At 41.6% G+C, this 21,478-nt stretch overlaps 1 protein-coding gene across 1 annotated transcript in view; it reads right to left on the bottom strand.

The window, feature by feature from the left end:
- LOC147663475 (palmitoyltransferase ZDHHC6-like) overlaps positions 1-21,478 on the bottom strand; it is a 142,195-nt gene that overhangs the window by 35,630 nt on the left and 85,087 nt on the right. Inside the window, exons 7-10 of the mRNA XM_086950421.1 lie at positions 13,774-13,941; positions 11,548-11,589; positions 4,772-4,917; positions 4,639-4,685 (exon numbers count right to left, since the gene is read on the bottom strand). Coding sequence (XP_086806547.1) covers positions 4,639-4,685; positions 4,772-4,917; positions 11,548-11,589; positions 13,774-13,941 — 403 coding nt within the window. The remainder of the gene's footprint in view (positions 1-4,638; positions 4,686-4,771; positions 4,918-11,547; positions 11,590-13,773; positions 13,942-21,478) is intronic.

Raw genomic sequence — 21,478 nt, 5'->3', positions numbered from 1 at the left:
AGCGCTAGAGTCCGCTGAATGTGGAATACCTTTATGGCAAGCAGCCCAGCAGAGAGCTCAGGGCAGGAATCAAAGTTTTAAAATATGGTAAACACAAAATAATTTTAAAAGATTAGCGCGTAATTCCTCCGGCTTCCGCCTCAGAGGTATGGTTGCAGAGAGCGCACTCGTGTTTCAGCGCGTTCTTATGTGCCCGTGATTCTGCTGCTGTTGTTTTTTTGTTTACTTATAGTTGTTGTAGAAAAGTCATTTTTGTGCACAGGCCCATGTTGGGGCCTGTGCACGATCCTGCTAATGTAGGAGGCTCAACGTGTGGACAGTCATGGACTATTCTGGAGGTGGCCCGCTCAAGCATTTCACGCTCTTGCCAGCCTTGGGCGATTTTCCTTTACTCTTGAAATACCGTAAATGTAGCACTGTGCCCTTCAATTGTGGTGATATAATGTACACGTATATTCGATTGCATTGCCCAAGTAGCTGAGATGTAATAGTTGAAATCCTTGTTATTCCATACGATCTCTAAAACGCTAATAAATAAATTTGACCAAAAAAATGGAAGTATAATAACTCACCGGTAAAAGGTTTTAGCTAATGGAAATAGCTAGCATATGACATCCTCGAACACAAGATTTCATGAACTCCATTTCTTTGTTCTATTATTAGTCACTATTTTTGTTTGCATTCGCAATTGCTTCAGTTGAGCCATCTTTTATCTTTTCGGTTTCATATAAAAAATGTTTTACTGCCTCCTCATATTAAATGTTTGTTAAATGTTTTCTTTCAAGATGTAGTGTGTTACAAATAGTGTCTTCATTTACTTGGCTTGCTTGCCTCCTTGCGGCGTTCGGTAGTACTGCATTATTTTTAGTACTTCAATTTGGTAATGCTTTGAAGAGGTTCATTTTTACACCTTTCAGTCTCCGATCATAAAAACAATCCCTCCCACAAACAGATACAGAGGCCGTTAAGATATGAATATAAATCAACAAACAAATTCATAAGTTTGACATGTGTCCGTGTTCCTAACGCACGGCATGTGCTTTTGTTGGAGCCTGCCCAATACTACAGCACTTGGTAAACTGTTCTGCGACTGGATATGTGCAATTCTCACTTACATAGCGCCTTAACACTCCGATGTTTAGTAACGCTGCCATACTTTGCTTCCAACATACTTCAATAGCAGAGTATGACAGGAGTCCCATAACAGGGAAGCACAAAGTCCCGGAAGCAGCATTGTAGGGGGTCCCTGCCAGGATTTTTATTCTGAGAAGACTCTAGGTTACACTCTAAAACATGATCAAGCATCTAACCAAGACTTTTAGTGCAAGCATTTACTTAGTTTTGAGCCTCACTGCGCTCCATGAGGCGTGAATTTACCCATCCATGCCAAGATCCACCGAACGCTGTAGAAACACTTGGGATTGTGCTGCAAAAAGATAACGCAAATGGAACTAAACCTGATTACAATGTGATCAGCTAAATGAAACGACCACACCTGAAAGGGTCACAAGCGGAGAAGAGGGTCTTTCTTGAGGTGAGAAAAAAACCTAGCAAAAAGCACAAAATGAAGTACACAGAAGTACTGTGAAAATGTACTTGAATGTAATAGATTTTAAAGTATTCTACTGTGGCCCTTTTATTATCAGAACATTTTTAAAAGTGGAGTCTACAATTGCTAAGCCGACTGAATAAGACCATAGCGGTTTTAAAATGTGAAGATAGTCTGCAACAAGTAAGGCAATATAAACACCGCACAAAAAGTGATCTCGCAACACAAAATGGAATAGGGGAAAAAGATGGAGGAGTGCTAGTGGTGAGTTGTTAACTTGAATGGATGTACAATCATGGACCTACAAGTACCACTTCAAAATAGAAAATCAAAATCGTTACTAGACAGCTGAAATATAGTGTGTAGGAGATTTCAAGTAAAATAGAGCAGAATTAACTGTGTAAAAACAACCAGTTTTATTGGAAATATTACAATTAAACGTGGTACAGCAGTTATAGGTAGACAAGAGTTTCACTGCCTAGTCTGTTAAAATGGAGTCTTCAAAACCCCATACCGCGACAATCTACACTGGCGAGAGTGTCATTACCAGTCTAGGACAAGCAAAAGCCCTTTACAATGACTGGAGGCAGCAGTCTGCTTGTCCTGGGTAAGAGTTTGCTTCTTTCTCTAAAGCCTGCATTTCACTCCCGTTTCAGTAACTTGCACATCTTGCTGCTGAACCAAGCAAGAATGCTAGTACTGTAGGTAAGGAGATCTGATCTAATGGCCAGTTTGATGAATCTGGAGACCTAGGTTCTAATCCCAGCTTTGGCACTTGAACAAATAAATACAAGACTCTTGGAATCTCTAGTCTGAATGGCTATGTAATATAAGTATGTTTAATATACAGCAAGTGCATATAATTCAACTGTTCCATATGATGTCTAGTGTTGTTCCAATTACACCTTCTACCCCCACCTGCTCATGAAACCAGGATTAGGAACCTGTGTTTAGATGGGAGTGGGACACACACACTCAAAGATTCTGTAACAACAAAACGCTCGGTGAACGCTTGCTGCTCTCTGAAGCGAGATCGGTGCTTTATCAATTGCTTAATATAAAATAAAAACAAGTCTATCTATTGCCGTCTTCCACTGGTCTTCTAGGGGGCTTGCAGACGATTACATTGCTTTGCATCACACGGAAAATAGTCTGCTTTAAAACACAAAGCAATTCAGGAAAGGATGTTTTCTTCACGTGTTGCTACTATCAGACTTAATCAAATGAGTTAAATGGATATTGTAACGGTGAAATTGTAATCGGGATTTCCAAACCCATGCTTCCAGGGTTTGCAAAAGGCTATCTAGCTTTCTGAGCTGATGAACTACTCGCTTGGTTTTTATAAAACATTTTGGAAACATTACTTCTCCAGTACCATTTTACGGCCTGTTACGTATTTAAGGAAAAGTAATTACCAAAAAAGGCACACATATGAGGGGAAATAATTATCTTCAACAAGTGTCATGTGCAAAAAACGCAAAGTATATTTTGGCTGTATTTATCACAGAGCAAAAAGTGCACCAAGAGGACAGGGAGAGCCCATCTTCACCCGCGAGTGGGGCCCTCAGATGGGAGTCCTACTCCTTCCCTTACCACTGTTCGCATACGTGATCGATTACCAGCAAAAGAGAATTGAAGTTAATGATCACTCGGTGGCAGGTTAGGCCACTTCCCACTATAGAAAATAATGCAGGTGACTGCTGCTAAGACAAGCCTGCAACTCAGCTGACCAGCACTAAAACTAATGTAAATTTTTACCAGTGACAGGGTTGTTGGTACTCCATGGGGCAGGTGTACGGTTATACTGGTCCCAATAAAACACAGTTGCAATTTGCGACTAGTCTTTTTGCAATCAGTCTTGCATTCTGCAAACCGGCACAGGTACTTATTCGTAAGTTTGTACAGTTTTGAATAGGAATGGGTCGCAGGCTGGCTTACCTCATTAGTATTCATGAGATTGGTGGCAGACGGCGACTCACTCCAGTTGGACAAAATCACAGGGATGGTGATATGCAAAGTTCGGCCCATCACCTTGCCCGTGAATGATTTTAAAGTGAATATTTTTTTAGACAGTTGTGCTCTGACCCACAGACCATTCCCGAGAAACATTTACAAACATTCACAAAGGTAAAAGGGTGCCAAGAGGATACCCTGCACTTTGCTACTCAGTCGCCATTTCAACTTGGAAGTTGGTAACTTTTTATTCGCTTGCAACTGGAATTATAGTCACAAACCGCTGAAACATTGCATACCCATTGGTGCATATGAAAAACATTTTTTTGCCATGACAATCCCTGCTTTCGAGTGCTTACGACCTTAAATAAAAAGTCGTGAAGAACTGGCATTATTTCGATAGCTACCAATTAGACTCCTCCTACATGATACCAGTTAATCCTCCTTTCTGATGTTTATAAACACGTTCTTTCTGGCTAGAAAGTGAGTCAGACATAAAATGTGTGGGTAGATTTCAACATTTGAGGATAATTTGTAAACAAAATCTGCTGGAAACTAATAAGCCTACGTTTTCCACAGACCAATCTAGACTACAGACTATATAAGTCGATACCATCGCAACGCAGCTCATAGGAGAAAATGATAAAGCAAAGACCCGTGAAACTACATCTGAATCTACAAATTTTCGAGGAAAAAAAACCCTAATTAAGACAAAGTGCTACAGTAGTTTTTTAATCAGTTTAAAAACAACAACTCAGACACTTTATTTATGAATAAAAGAGGCCATTACATTTAGCAGTTAAAAAGGCTCTATTAAGAATTTGGACATAACCACTATAAAGGGAGTTGTTAATTAAGTAGGAGGTGGCGGCAATAAGATCCATTTAGCTGGTAGTGAGGTTGTGAAACTGAAGCAAGGAAGGAAGAAAAGAAGTAGACATGATGCAATCTCTATTTTGAAACAAAACCATCACCAGCAACAAACAAAAGGAGAATGCTGCTTCTGTTGCCAGAGCCAGCAGTGAAGGAAATTGCTTCTTACAAAGGACAGCTACCAGAAGTGGATCAGATATTAATGAAGACTGCTTTGATATGTACTGAAATGGGAAACCGTATAGCTTTAACGTTTTCTTTACCTTTTGGCTTGCCATCTTCAAAGATCCGGTCACCGTACATCCAGTGCCTGAAAGAACACAGAGGTTTGTTAGATCACATGCTTCCAATTTAATTTCAGAACTTATTTCTAATAATGTCTAAATGTTCACGCACCTCAACCCTCTGGTAGCGAGAATGAGCTCGCCTTTCTTTAGATCTATTCTGGGCTCCTCTGTGCATGGTGTGGTGAAAAACGTCTTGATGCCTTTGGTCACCGGGCAGCACGCTCCACTGAAATCTTCTGTGGCTCGGTACCGCACCTACAATCAAACATCCAGAGGAAGAAATTGAACATGATCCATGCATCTTCTCTTGATAGGTGAGGCACTGCAGTAAAAAGTCCTAATAATGTAACTGCTTGGGTAAAAAGTCGGATTTGAAATTGCAGGGAAGAGGAGATAGAGGTTCGATAACAAACAAAATGCAATTCTTACAATGGGCGTTCGGCCCACAGAAGTGTTCTTGTAACTACGTAAGGAAGTGGTGCATCTAATGGGAGGTGGAGGTAATGTAGGAGAAAAAACATGGACGACTGAAAGGGAGAGTGGAATATTATAAGAGGGAGAAAAAGAGGTTGGTTAGGAATAAAATTCAATATTACTTGCACAGTGCGCAAAAAAAAAACAGCACAGCTCTTGGTTTGCATCACCACATTGCACAACAAAAACAGCACATTGGTTTTGGCTGCACTTAAAGAAGACTACTGAGGATTGTTTGAGTCCACATCAAAATCACCTCTAGGCACTTGTGAGAGTTTTGATGAGGATATTGTGCTTATTAAATGCCCATTTCGGAAAACAGTGGAGCACTGCAGGCCGACTTCTTCACACTGCCCGCAAAAGTCTTCAAACCCGTGCTTTGCTCATTCTATCCTTGCTCTCGCTTCTGACGCTGCCAGCACAGAATGATATTCCTGCCACGTGCAATGATTTTGAGCGAAGTAGGCAGACTCCCAGATGGACCAAAACTTGCAATTCGGAAATCTGGGTTTTAATTGCCCAAACTTTGACTTGTTATCCACTACTGCAGGAAGAGGGGCGCTCTCCGCCTTGCGGGGGGGGGGGGGGGGGGCGGGGGGGGTGGGGCGGAGTACAATGAGAACAACTGTTGCATAGCAAAAGGTTGGTGGAGACTACCTTGCAATCCAACTAACTTGATGTAACCTTTAGCCCTGGTAGGAGGTGACCCAACATTTCAATTAAATTGTGTGTCTCTCAGATTAAAAACTTGAAAGTAGTGTTTTAACTGTGCTTGTTCCTTTGATGCCTCCTAAATGTCGAGTCTTGCTGATGTTCATTTTACCCCCTAATCAATGTTAACTTGCAATGGCATTCTGATCACACCTCAACCGTACAACATGATTAAAACTGTAACGCGTTGCTTTCTAAGTGTAACTCAAGTATGCACAGCATGAACCTAGCTCGACTAGTATGCTACTTCTTTTGCTACATATCTTGACTAAAAGAAAATATATAAGATATATTGGTGATCCTTTAAGACGCAGCCTGGATGCAAGAAGGGCACAGCACTTTAATGCTTCAAATGATCCCCTAAGTTGCAATGCTGGAGAAACTATCAGAAGGAGAGCAATGCCTACCTATCAAAACACAAAACAATCACTTTTTCTCGTTTGCTGGGAGGGAGACTGAACTATCTGTACCAGGCCTTTCTATGCATATTACAATGAATTATCCATTAATGAAAATGATGCTTTCTAATGTATTCATCTAAGTAGATGCTGCTGTGTTACCCACTACAGAAATAAAGTTATCCTGACAAAGCAAGAAGTGCTGAGAAAAAGAACTTGACAATTAGGTATGCACAGCTGAAGGTACTTGCCATCCCAGAAAGGACTCCTAGGAAGTCCTAGAAGGACCCCATGCACAAGAGGACCTGGGGCACAAACAATAACAGGAGCCTGTGGCTGTAAAGTATGGCCTACAGTAAAATGAGAGGAGGAGGTTTCTCAGACTCAATACTTAACCATAAAGATGTGTTTGCAGCCATAACAGTACAGTGGATAACCCACTGGTTCTCGGTTCTAGGCTCCTAGTACTGAGGATGAAGTCTTCAAACTAGCATCAAAGTGGTTAATCAACTGCATTATCATGCCCAACAGGGAGTTTCGATCACGCAGATCAGGTTTTTGGTCATGAAATCCAATGTAGCCTGTCTGACCTGTTCCGGCCGTACACACCGGTAAGACACTTTGTAGGACACCTTAGTGTAAATAAACTACATATAAGGTAGGAGGCAAGTGATGCTCACTCAATGTGTATAAGCCAACAATTTGAGGCAGCATGAGCGAAGCAGATGGCAGAGAGAGACATGAATATTTGAGGTACACAAAACCTAAGAGTTTCTAGAGAAGGAGAAACATGACAATACTAAGAAGGTTTAAGCTTTGTCTATCAGCAGAAAAACTATAAATACTACTGTCCAAGAGGAGGGAGGGGGGTTGTGGGCCTCGGTCCGGGGGCCTAGTGCAGAATGGAGAGCTCATGTTGGTCGCATTTCCATCAAGATTCAAAATTATTAAAGCTACCAAATAGGCATAAAAATATAACTTTTTGCTAGCATTGGGAAGGACCATGTTAACACGCAATGAAGGGGTGGGGGCTTTCAGGCAGGTTCTCAAACTTATTAAAGGACAAGAGGGAAGATTTTACCATTTGATCACCATTAGAATGTAGGTATATAAACCACTGCCACAGTTTCTGTGGAGCTGGCATGATAATCCATCTGAAGAACAAGTTGAGGACTTTCAGGTGAACCGAGTTATACCATGGACAGAGCTGCGGTGGGCTCATCGCTTTGCTAAGGTTGACTGATGGGAGCACACAAAGGGAGGACCCCCCCACACACTTTTCTAGCGATAGTGGGGTCTTGACTCTATTCTGTAAGGACTCATGATCCCGATCCTGACACCCAGTGCCCTGAACACCAGACACTGCTGACTTTTCAGGTGTAGGAGCCCTTGCCCACAGACATCCAGACTTTCTCCATTCGAGGCTAGAACTGGATGCACAAGAAAAGCAACTGTTGTAGGCGGACATAGCCTGCTGCTGCTGGGGTCCTACCAATACCAGTTATCAATCTTCTTTTTTGCACATTTCATGTCAGGCACATTTCCAACATTTTATTTTGGGCGATGGTTAGGTTAAGAGTGTTAAGAGGGTAAAAGGGGACAGGAGGAGCAATGGGAAGGGCATTTATGAAGCGGACAAAAAGCAAAGGAACCAAAGAACCTTTCTTTGCAAATATAAATCTAAACCTAGTGACCACTCCACCCTTCTACAACCGAACATGCTCGTAAAAGCACTGATATTAGAGCAGTCCCTTCTTTCTTGTGGGTGTCAAAGGTGAAACTGAGAGCAAGCTCCAGTGAGGGGAGAGGATGGAGATTGAAATGCAGTGAAGGTAGAGTCTATGTATCCATTTTCTTGTGTTCTTAAAATCCCAGCTAACCTGGTCTATTTTTCTAAACTCCACCTTCCATTACTCCCTCTTAAAAAGCCAGGTACAGGCTTAAAAAACCCTAGGAAGCACCACTTACAAACAAATGCCACACATCACAACAACCCTAAAAAGCAACATCTGGCACTGGGACAAGAAGGGAAAATAATGAGAGGACAAGACAAAGAAAGTTTAGCAACATGTCGACTATGGCTCGATAAAACAGAAATATGAAAAGAAAGGAAGGAAGGAACAGGGTCTGCACCACTACTATAAGAGTTGCTTGCAATATGGCAGCAGCCTCGAGGGAGAGGAAGAAAAAAAAACGACTGGACACAGCGAAGCCAAGGAAGTATGCAACGTAGAGAGAAAAGCAAAGCTAGGGGCAGGAAGGAGTAAAGTAGAGGCTCGATTTACAAGGGCAGTTCTAGACTACCTAGCTGCAACCTTCCAAACAAGTGAAAAAAATATGTATTCAGTCTTGGACTAGAGCCGAAGACAAACCAAGGAACAAAGATCCTCAAAAAACGTGGGGAACTAATCCACCCTTACCCACTAAACACCATCAATGCTATCTGACTAAGCATTTTGATGCCAGTTTGATGGCTTCTTTCTCAGTTCTAGGAGCTTATAGCCTAAAACCAGTGGGTTATGCACTGTGCTATTATGGTTGCAGGCACATCCTTATGGTTAAGCATTGGTTTCAAAATCTCCTTCGGTCAACAAGTTACTAAACCCAAAGCAATCACCTTCCGGCCAAGCTCCTATCCATGCACAGTTGATGACAAAATGTTAATTCTGAAGCTCCAAATAGCACAAATAAAAAGGTATGAAATTAAATGTGCTGACAAGCAACGTGCAGATCTTTATCAACCCCAACATGGTAAAGTCCAATGGACATGAACTCTGGGACGTACTCCATGATGAAACCTTGGCCTGGGTGATAGACAAAATCAGGCCAGAAGTAGCAGATAGAGTGATTTTAAGAGCTTCAATAGAATCCTTTCAGCAAATGAGGGCAAGAAAAGCCACTTTATTGAGAAATTTGAAACTGGAAATTTGATGTTTTCTGAAGAGAATTAATATCAACCAAGTACGGTAAGAAAAGCCCTTCTATGGAAACATTTGGAACTGAAAGATGTAGGTTTTCCCCTGCCAGAGTCCTTCTACTCACAGGTGAATGTGGTCTTGGAATTTAATTACACCCATTGGAATTTACATGCATTTAATTACACCCATTTTCCCTTAAACTTCATTATCTAAACACTGTAGGTGTTTATCTTTGATGATAATTCATCTATTTTGTTGTAACATGCACAAATTGTAATGTGCCGAACTATATACACGCTGGGTGGCAGCAGTTTAATAAATAAAGACATATACAACGTGTAGTTTTTCTGTACTTTTTCTCACCCCCACACGATAAATTATTTTAAATGGGTGTTTAAAAAAATCCTTGTGTTGCGCCTTTCCCTTTACTATAAACTCGATGGAGTGTCAGACGTGTGCAAGTTTGGGAGATAGTGATGTGCTAAGAAGTGAGTCAAACATTTAAATGAGCAGATAAGTTTGCTTTATTTTGTTCCTATGTATTTCTTGTGTCACACGGCATACACATTAATTTTAGGTCACTCCATGAATACCCGAATAACTTGTTGCAATAATTATGGCCTAAACAATAATCAGACTAGAAACAAAACTTTGTACCTCGCCAGTACGAACTACAAATCGCAGGATGCCCAACAATCCAGATATCAATAGCAGTGTAACTATACTAGCTCCAGTCTAGCCAAGTGAACCTTGGGGTTTTAGTGCTGCCTCAACTCTTCATAGTTCAGCTTTTTCTGCTTACTCAAATTTGAGACAAGGTGGTCTTTCTAGAAGATCAGGAACATACCTCATGGCTCATTTCATCTAGTGGTTTGGTCTGCTTTAAAGAGATCCAGGCAAGCTCCCTTTTGGCAGATGGTTCGGATTTCATTAGGGAATCCTGCACAGCTGGACGGACAAGGGCATATAACCAAATGTGGCCCGATGGGTTGGCTGTTGCCGTGGATAGTTTTGACTTGTCACAAATTTCCCTTTTTGTTTCAACAGAGTGAATCCTGTAGGACAATGAACTCTTTTTGAACTGCTACAATGGTTGGCCATTACCCAGCTGCTGATAAGCTTCTTGGTCAACGTCATGCAGTTTTACAACTATACACCAATTCCTGGAGCCACACTACATAACTCATTAATGCAGTCCTTCATTATGGCTGAGACAAGTCCTCTTTATCTTTTATTGAGGAAGTTGGCTTTTCTGATGGCATTATCAGTCAGTTGCAGGTTATCACCTTGGATATTGTATGTAACCCTGTTTGGGAAAAACGAATTCTACGGCTTGCCAAGAAAACGACTTCTTATATGTATATTTTCGTATTGCCAACAGATCTGCTGTAGGCTGTAAAAACAATGACACTGTATTTAGGTTGGAAGACTTATTTCTATTATTTGTTTATAAGCGCTGTAAGTTCATCTTTGTCTAATTTAAGCAACCTCTGTGGAATGGTGGATTACCGACCGGTTGAGCTTGGCTGACATGAACAATTACAAATTCAGTGTTCAAGATGCACTCCCAGCATCACAGTGAGTGATCAGGGTTGAGGTGTATGAGTGCCAAATGTGCCCATACCTTATCATTTGCAGATGCCATCACAGCTGAGTGCAGACATTCCTCTCTGTTCTCATGTGAGGTCAAGAAATATTTTCTGGCAAATTATGATGTCTCGGTTGAGTGACATCCAATGGAGATGTTCACTGGTAAAGCTGTAATTTCATTACTAAATCAGAAATACATTTCAATGCCACTTCTGCTTTTGGAACTTCAGGTGCGTAGTTTCTTTACCAAAACTGGCATCCCCTCCCTTGGACTTGAAATGGTCTCTTAATGTAAAGATTTTCTCCAGAGACACTTTGACAAGTGTCAGGTACTTGTAAGTCGCAAGTTTCTGTAGAAAATGGCTCAAGGGATTGCTGCTTTCATGGCATTAGGAGCAAGGTTTGAAACAAAAGAGGATGGCCTCTAAGGTGGACACTTTCTATCACGTAGCGGTTGTCAGGTTTAGCAGAGCATCATGTGAGTTCTAGTCTGCACTGATGAGAGGGCATGTATTGCTTTATGGCTTCTGGTGGTTTTGTCTCTTATAGTGACTACAAGTATTCCTGTATACTTCCTTTTCTTGAAGTACCTCTTGAAAAAGCCCAATTAATCTCGCATAACATTCTAGTGGGTAGTGGCCATCCACAGAAAATTCTTGATGCTCAAGGCAAATTACATAACAAAACAGATCTAGTGCTAACACATTCTAACTGATTTGTGAGAAACGTTTGCCAAGTATTTACGAAAAAGGCAGTACTATTTTTAAGTCAGTCACTTACAAAGTAGTACTTACACTTCTCACACGTTTATCTGCTTTCTGTTTCAGTTGTTCCACCTGTTAAAAGTAAAAAACAAAAAAAACTGCATGTTAGACAAATCAGTCTACTACTTGCAAACTAAACATATTAGGAAATATATGTGGGCTATTACTAAGCCAAACAGTAGTGTAAATGCGGTCAAAGTTTAATTCCAGCTTAGCTCCTTGATTACACTGTGTACTTCCCCCGAGGCCTCCGCTTTCTCAGTTCTCAAAATTGGAAATAGACACCATGTATTCAACACTGTACAAAAAGTTGCATTCAGTGTCCCATTATTAACCCATTGGTGCATAACGTGATAATGACCGATCAGTTACTTCCCAGGCATACAGGACAGAACGAAATTTCAATTTAGCAGCATTATTATTATTAATTTACTGGTGTTCTCGTGGTAAGCAGCATGTGAACTAGCTACGTGGCGTTGATACGAGAGTTGCAATTTCAAATTACTGCTTGTAATTTACTGTTACGCTCAATGATATAGGACACTTTTTACAACTCTTAACTGGCTTTGCCTAGAAATTACAAGCACATTTGTCCCGGCTAAAGACAAGCACTTTTATTTACGTGCTTTGGTTTAGTGATCTGAAACATTCCAAACAAAGAATGTTCCATTCAGTGAATTATCTCAGATCCCCACGTTTATTCAACAGTATCCAAGCCTTTTGATCTAAACACCATACAAAGGGTCTGTTGAGACTTGTAGCATCTTACATTTTGAGTCTTGGTCAGCAGTAAGCTAGAATAATGACTTTGCAGTTGACTAACTCGTTTTTGTAAAAATGTGTAAAATTGTTTTTACTGTACTAGACCACACAAGAGCCAAAACATTTGTCATGGACAATGCTTCTTTAAAAAGTATTATTTATGAGGCACTATGATAACAGGAAATGCTATTCACTAGTGCATCTTTACATTTTTATAAGTCTGCTACAGAGAGAAGCCTTTTTACAAATTATTATAAGGCTAAAAGTGAATAACCTTTAGTCTTGGATAATAAATCAATAATCCAAAAATTAACAAAAGCAGCATTGCACTTCACAGCTCTCATAGATCACCAGGAGAACCCAGCATAGCCATTCCCTGTCTTACCTAATGCTCCAAGGTGCTCCACTATGTCTCTAAGGAGGCTCTGGCATTTATTTTTTTATTCTTTGCAAACATTTCCTAATGTTACCATTATTTCTAGGTATCTAGTCTTACCTGTCTTACATCAAAAATAATATGCACAACTCAATGAGTAATCTCTTGGAGAAAGGCTATGGCTTGCAAGTTCATGATGCACACTGTATAGGAAGTGTGAAGGAGGGGGAGCAAGGTTTAAGTGAGTTGTAATTGCCAATGCAATATATTTTCCTTAACTTGTTCTTCTTCTCAATGGCTAAGAAACGGATACTAATACCCTAAGATAGATAGGCATGGTGGGTGAAAAGGAAATGCTAGACCATGCTTCAAGCAAGAAGGCTACCAAAAATGTCCAAGCCAAAAACCTGCTTCATTACAGAAAGTTAGCAGTTAGTAATGCCTAGAGGGAAAAGAAACTAGAATCAGTACCTGCCTGACAAAGTTCTACAACAGAAACAGGTCTCTAGGTTGCACTAAGAGGTTCTCCTGAAATGAGCCTGAAGTATCATGAGAGGATGAATCCTTCACAAGATGTAGGCCTACGTTCTACCTGGAAATAATGACTTTCGAAGGACAGCTGCGCTGGGCAGCAAAACCACCATAATTAACAAAAAGAATTAGCAGGCTTCAATAAATAGTTTTTTAGAGCCCTGAAAATATCCAGATTGTGATGTGTGTCTTCCGTTGAAGAAACATGAAGTTCATGCAGAACGATCAATAGTTATTAAATGATTTAGGTGAAATGACCCAGTTGATGGAAATCTTGACTTTTTGGAGAATTGGGGAATCAGGAGATGCCCTTCACCTCATCTCTTTGGTGGATAAACAGAAACTGGGATAGTAGGTAAGTCAGTGACAGATGGATAGTGGTCAGGCTAAGCAAGGAGAGGACCCTTTGCAAACTTTTTTTATGTAATAGTACATTTTGGAGAAGGTTTTACTGGTGCAGGCATTTCCAGCCAGTTGGGAACGCAGGAAAGAAGGACAGAATCATCATTTATGAGCACCACGATAATTGAATAATATGAATCCATTTCTGAAACCGAAAGCTGGGAGAATATTTCCTACATACTTACTGTTAAGCTGTATCGTTGGCAGCCCTCTCGTAAAGGCCAGTCAATGCCATCACCCTCAGGATTGCCAGACCATGTGAACACTTGCTTGAAGTTATTCCATTTACCACCCAGGTCATAAGGGAAAGTAAAAGTTTCTCCTGTCTGATAATACTGAATTCGATCTTTAGCCTGTAGAGAAGATACAAACAAAACAATTACTGGTAAAGATAATGATCATCAGTGACAGATCTTTTTCTCAAACTATAGAGGGAAAGATACAAAACATCTAAATAGCAAGCTCATGCCAAATACAAAATAACGCTATCTCCTCTGGACACCAGTACGAAGCCTAGATCCTAATGGTATGCCATTGCATATATACAAGGGGGATGCTTCATTACTGGATGACTCCGGGGGGACTGAACATCCACTTGTGTAGGGCAACTGGTGGTCAATATCCATAGATCAGGTCACTAGAGTGTGATTGTGCTTGCCTGACGGCACTACATGCCACCAGTCCTCTCTAGACCAAGTCTTAGCCCCCTGACAGTGTAGGTACTGGAGGAGGTGACCTGGAATGCACCGGTTCCCTCCGGTCATATCATAAGGGACAACTACAGAACATATTTTTTCACATGTAGCACACTCTTGGCTATGAAAGCAGCAAGAACAGGAAGAGGTATGTTGTTAATGATTTTTTGTCCTTAAACAAAGCAAACGCCGACGTCTTGTGACACTGGTAGGCATGCCAGACCAATTGTGAAATGCTCTGCAGGTCGCTATAAAGTATCTACCCCGATATGAATAGCGGACTCAGAAACCCTATTGCTTTGAGCCGCAGTAACAAGAGGGGAAGGATGAGGAGTAAAGGAGAGATCGGTTCATTGTTAAAAAAAAAACACATCAGAATTAGGGAAAGCCCTCCACCTCCAGCCTGTTAAGATGTACTTCGCATCAATTGAATTTCCTGCCAGTGTTTACTACCTAGAATGTACACAAATGAAACTTCACTTACTAACATAAATGTCGGACTATAATAACCGTTATTACACAGTGCCTTAATCACTGGGCAAGCCACCAGCCACTCAGAAGCTAGCGGGGGTGTAATGCCTCAATAATTATCAATACCTTCATCCATCAGTAAGCAGGGAACTCCCAGGCAATGCTGGGGTTTTTATTATAATTAAGGGATACCCGTGTCTGCTGAACAGATCTCCAACGGTGCATGTCATTTCTACATCTCAAGAGCCATGAACTGAGCCACCTACATTTTATGCTGGTTCGATTCATTTTCAGACATTTACTAAAGCAGCCTTTTAACGCAGCAGTACACACTGCGATTTAAAGTGCAATTCATAAAAGCCCTATTCATCTGACGCCCTCTCGCCAATGCACCGACTGGGTAATTGAGGTTGTCAAAACAGTCCTCATCATGGCACTGCGCGTTCAGCATTTGAGCGGCATACATTAAAGCTATAATAAGTCTGATGCACTATGAAAGGCAGATTTTCACATTAAGGTCACTCAAGACCACATTTATCTGAACAATGACAGACTCCAATCTTCATCACAGTGACAAGCACTACAGGGCCATTTAGTATGACCAGGACTGGTGTCCCAAATCCACTACAGGTGTCTGGAGGCCACTGGCACAGCATCTGCACCATGTATTAAATAATGCGTTGGGTATCTTATACAGGATGGGCCATGTTTGAAAACACTCCATGACAATCTACATGCCGTAGAGAAAGAACACTTTACTCCTGCCTGCATGTTCCATATACCCTGCAACTTGTAAGAGTTTTCAATGGAGGTCTACCAATTCCAAACTTGTGCTGAAATCCAAAGAGGCCGGAAATTAAGTGTTCAGCGGTGGGTTCTGGACAGATAAGCAACACTTTGTGTACGCAAGTTATACTGGAGAACACGCTGCTACTCGTCAAAGTAGCATACAAATGCAGCATTGGGTCTACATTACCACATTTGAAGCAACTCAAGTCTAAATAAAAGGGATTAAAGTTTCATTCATTTATCAGTATCTTTACTACTCATTGGCTGTGGCTCAGCTGTGACCTTCGAGGACTCTAGGATCCCCCCACGAGTGACAAAGGAAAAAGAATCGGGGAATCAAGTCGGTACTTTTATAGCTTTCCACATCATAATTAGGAATCAGGCAGTCCTGGATCGCAATCACAGGTCACAAGTTTAACGGTCTCTTGGCCCACACGCGCTCGAAACAGTAGAGCTCATATATTCACATAAATTTGATGTACTGTGTCTCACCGAGACATGGCTAAAAAAATGAAAAAAGGGTATTCTTAGTATCTCGTTTCTAATATTTCTGATGAAGAAGATATCCTTTGGCACAACAAACCTGGCGACAGCCAGAAAGGGAGCAACCATTACCTACAGGAATTCTTTCACCCGGCTTAACACACAAAACTTAACACTGGCACGCTCAGAGATACTACAAACAACCTCACACATTGAGCTAATGCTGATCTATTGCCCTTCTAACAAAGTCTTTTTTTTTTTTACCAAACTCATTCAACTAGTATCTGCTTTCACTGAAGGCAATACATTAAACAGTTTCTCTCGGACATTAATGTGCACTTGCTCAACAAGACAGCCGTCTGTTCCACTGAACTCATTAACCATGCATAGACTGTGGTCTGACCCAGGAGATTAAAGTCTACACTCAAACTGCTGGCACATTCTATATGTGTTGTGGAAACACTGTGCCTTTAATTTTTACATATCACTTGTCTTGTATGGACAGACCACTCCATCATTACTCAAATAACCCACCGCACAGCAAGCCAAACCATCAAAGAAACTATTGATAACTTGCAAACCCTGGAATATGATCTGCTCACAAGCTTTCTCAGAGGCTTCTTCCAACCTCCTAGATGTATCTGGTCTAGAATGAGCCTATGCAGACCTCAGTAGTTGGGCATATTTAGTAGCATGCGACCACTCCTGAGACCATGTAATCAATTAATGGTAAATATAAGAGATCAACCCTTCTTCACGCTTTGAAATTAGAAATCAAATAAGCAGAATGAAGGTGGACAATTTCTTAGTTAAAGAATTTTAAAATTATCTATGAAAACACATTTTTCCCCAATCCATCCAGGCCACGACACTCCAACTCCACTCTCATCAAATTCGTCCCACTCTTAGCCATCTTAATTTAATACAACCCAACCCACCCAAAACCAATCTAATCCACCCCGCTCCAATGTACCTCATCCAGTTCTCCCATTCCAATCAACCCCACTTCAATCAATCCAACCCACTCTACCCTAATCCAATCCGCCTCAATCTGCTGCAATTCAATCTACCCAACTACCTCCTTCCACTCCAACTCACTCCACCCTAATTCATCCCACCCTTACTATACGACACTCTCTGCCACTGAAACTTACTCTCCTCATCGACACTGCACTACCCCAGCTCCACTCTATGACCCCCAGCTCCACTCTATGACCCCCAGCTCCACTCTATGACCCCCAGCTCCACTCTATGACCCCCAGCTCCACTCTACGACCCCCAGCTCCACTTTAGGACACTCCACATCACTAACTTTTTGCCATGCTGAACAGCAGCTAAACTGGTGTACAACATAGCAAAACCACACCGCCAAAGCCGATTGCACTTGTATAGCCGAGCCTTTTTGGCTTTGCCAAATGCTTGTTGTTTTTGGCTTTGGCAATGCACAATTTTTTTTATTATTTCATTTCTTTATTGAGCATTTCAAATTTACATCAACAATGTATGCACATGGGAGGAAGATGGCGGCAGGCTAACGCCGGCTGCGAGAGCACGTCCTGGACCTAGGAGAGACTGCCGAGTGAGACAGTGGTGTCAGTGCCGGCAGCAGCGAGATGCAGGAAACTAAGCGGTGAGAATATGCGGGGATTTTTGTTACGAGAATAATGCCTCGGGTTTCTGACGGAGTTATTTGATTTTTTTTCTTCGAGCTGTCGCCGAGTGGGAACCCAGGGGCGCTAGGACCTGCGCACGCATGGGACGTCCCCGGGAGAGTTACTCGGAAGACACGACGCTACGGGCGGCTGCAGAGCAGCGCGGCGCCTGGTGTTTGGCAAAAGTCTGGTGCAGGACACGAGCGGCGGCGGCGAGGATTTACGTGAATGGCAGCTGTAGAGGAAGGCTAGCACTGAGCGCGGTGAGCGTGATCAGTCCCCCGTATGAAAGGCAAAGAGGGGGGATACTGAATGACACTTTGGTATTTAAGGAGAGTGTGGAGCACTGGGAGCGGATTAGTGCAGTGATTAGTGCAGCGTCAGTGGTGGGGACCAAGGGTCAGGCTCCAGCAGAGTATAGGAGCCCCGAAGGAATGGACATTGGGGCAGCATCAACCAAAACCACAACGAGCATTGAGGAGAGGGTGTGTTTATTGCTGGGGAGTCAGGATCAAAAGGGCCAGGAGAGCCAAAAAAACGGAGGGGCGGGCTTAATATTGAAGCAGACTCCAGGGGTTGTTGTCCCCCCAGCAGCAGCTAGAAATAGATACCTCCTGCGCTCTTTACACGACAAAGAGCTGCTACTTTCAGGAGGTAATGGACCAGGCTGCCCAGCCACATTAACCCCTTTAACCCCAAAACAGAAGAAAAAAGAAAAAAGTAAACTAGGGGATTGTAGAAAGCTGAAGAAAAGCTGTATTATTGCCAAATCAACTACGCCTCCACCCTCTTTGGTATCCTATTTCAAGATAATGGAGAAGACAGTCTCCAGCCCTATGTTAAACACTGGACCCAGTTCAAAAGGAAGTGGTGGGCAAACAAAGCAAGTAGTGCAAGCAGGTACTGATACAGGTACAGGACAGGCCCCTCTGGCCCCCCGGCTAATGCATTGGGAGACCCTTCACAACTAAATGTCACGCTCCAGAACAAATATGCCCCTTTGATGTTGGACCCTGAGACTGACCTGGGAGATCTAGGGGAGACTCCAGAAGAACTTGAGCTTGAGACAACACCCATAGCTATATCTTCTTCCTCTATATCTATACCTATATCGGCATCCTTGTCCATGTCCATGTCAGCATCAGCATCTGCAGCATCATCATCAGATGAACCACGAAAGGAAAATCAAAGCCTAGAGAGCCTCTTACTTACTCTGAGGGAAGACCTCCTGGCAAGCTTGCTCCCTAAATTTGCAACATCGGAAGCTAACCAGAGTGAGATCACTCGAAAATGCACAAGTTTGGAGAATAAAATGGACGAGATAGGTACTAGAACGGAGGCTTTAGAGGGAGAGGTCGCTACTCTCACAAAAGTGTATGAGGCGCACTCTAAGGCCATAACGGAATTGAAAGAGCAGAACAGGTCTCTGCAACTAGATTTGGAGCGATTGGAAATTCATTCCAGGAGAAATAATTTGAAGTTTCTAAAGGTTCCGGAGGGAATAGAGAATGGGGATGTGAAGACTCTAGTATGCAAACTACTGAGAGAAGGTGTATTGAAGGATAGACCAGACATTGAATTGGAAAAGGAAATCCAAAGAGCGCACAGAGATCCATTTCGGAAACATCCTGAGCGGAATGCACCAAGGAAAATCTTAGTAAACTTCCTAACATTTTCGGTGAAGGAGCTGATTCTGAGCAGGGCACTCACAGATACATCATTGCAGATCAACTCAGTAAAATATTTAATCCGTTCAGATGTAGGCAAGGTAACCGCTCAGCGACAGTGGGAGTTAGGATCACGTATGCAGGAACTAAGAAGTTTCGGTGCCCAAGTCATGATGAAATTCCCAGCATCATTACGAGTTGTCTGGAACAACAAGACTTATAACTTTATCTCCCCACAGGAAGTAGACCGTTTTCTGGAAGCAATGAAGGATCATCAAGAAGTTCAGCAAGCACAAAGAGAGGCCCGTAACTAAATATATGTAATATATGTAATATATGTAAAAAAAAAAAAGTAAAAAAAAAAAAAACACATTGTAAAATAATATAACAAAGAAAAAGAATACTTGAAGAAGGGTCTGGGAGTGAAATTAATAAAAAATAGAACAAAAAGAAGAAAACCCCTAACAAAAAAAAAAAAAAAAAAAAAAAACTTTATTTATCACAATTTTCTCTTTTGCACTAAAAATACACAGATATGAGGTGGAGATAGAGGCATTGACACAGAATATGTAAACACACTAAGGTGAGGCAGAGACTAGGCCAGGGACAAGGCTCTCAACGGCGATAAGATCGCCAAGGTTCAAGAGGGGGGGGTTCCTCAAGGGAAGGGAGGGGGGGGAAGGGTTAAAAAATATAAAAGAAAATTTTCCTCATATATCAATGGTATCTAAAATAGCTTTGGAAATTATAGTTATATCAAATAATGATGACAGCGACGGCCATATGATCAATGGCGGGGGATAATTTAAAGTTCATAAGCTGGAATGTGAACGGGCTTAGAGAGGATAAAAAGCTGAAAAGAATCTGTGAGTTTCTGAGAAAATCAGATGCTCATATCATTATGCTAGAAGAAACACATTTAGACCAGAAGGAATGTAAAATTGCCTTCAAAAATCAAAGATGGATACAAGATCTCCTCTGCTCTAATCAAAGCAGCAAAATAAGGGGTGTGGCAATCATTGTTAGAGTGAATAGTGGGGTAAGGGTGGAAAAGTACGATACTGATGACTCGGGAAGATGGTTGACTGCCTTCATAACTATAAATAACATAAGGCTGACTTGTGGAGTCTACTATGGTCCGAACCAGGACTGTCCAGATGCATTAATTAGCTTAAAAACCAGTCTGTTGGAGCAAGATACACCTATTATCTTAGGAGGGGATTTCAATTTAGTTTTTGATTCAAAACTTGATCGTACTTCTAGGGCTGTTTCTTTTTCTCTACCTAAATCGAAGAGAGAGCTTAAAACTATTATGAAAGAATTTAGTCTGTTAGATGTATGGAGAATCAAAAACCAGAAAAATAGAGATTACTCATTTTACAGCCACAGGCATAAACACCATTCACGTATAGATTTTTTCTTAATCGATCAAGAGCTTTTATCCAAAGTCATGACCACTTCTTATGTTCCAGCAATATTATCTGACCACTCAGTAGTAACCCTGTCTATAAAGTTTCCACAGGGAGGGCAGGCCAGAAGGTGGACATTAGACAGATCGCTATTACAACAGGAGGAAATAAGGGGAGATCTGAGGAGACAAATGGAGGAATATTTGATGTTTAACAAGGCAACTGCTTCAGAACAAATAGTGTGGGAAGCTTTCAAGACCTACTTAAGGTTTTTTTTTACAACCATGATGATTAAGAGAAGTAAGAATAGGAAGGAAACAGAGAGGAATTCACTACAGGAGATTAAGCAAAAGGAGCAACAATTGCAGAAGGCTTCACTCGAACAACATGCCAATATACACACCATACAACAAGAATTAGAAAATCTGAAATCGAAATATCAGGCGAATCTTGATAAGATCATTAAAGAGAAATGGGATTCAAGTAAACTTAGCAACTTCTCATATGGGGAAAAATGTGGCCGCCTCCTTGCATGGAAGGCTAGGTCTGATAGAGCAAGAAATCAAATCAACGGCCTTAAAGTGCAAAGCTCTGGTGATGTCTCCTATGCCAATGAAGTAATATCGGAAGAGGCAAGAAGATACATGCAGACCTTATATTCTGAAACCAAGGATAAATCTAATCTGGTTGTTGATGGATGGTTGGAGGGGGTCAGACTTCCGCA

This window comes from Lissotriton vulgaris, unplaced genomic scaffold (assembly GCF_964263255.1).
Source record: "Lissotriton vulgaris unplaced genomic scaffold, aLisVul1.2 SCAFFOLD_675, whole genome shotgun sequence".
Classification (NCBI taxonomy): Eukaryota; Metazoa; Chordata; class Amphibia; order Caudata; family Salamandridae; genus Lissotriton; species Lissotriton vulgaris.
This window is presented reverse-complemented; position numbering and strand designations above follow the sequence as displayed.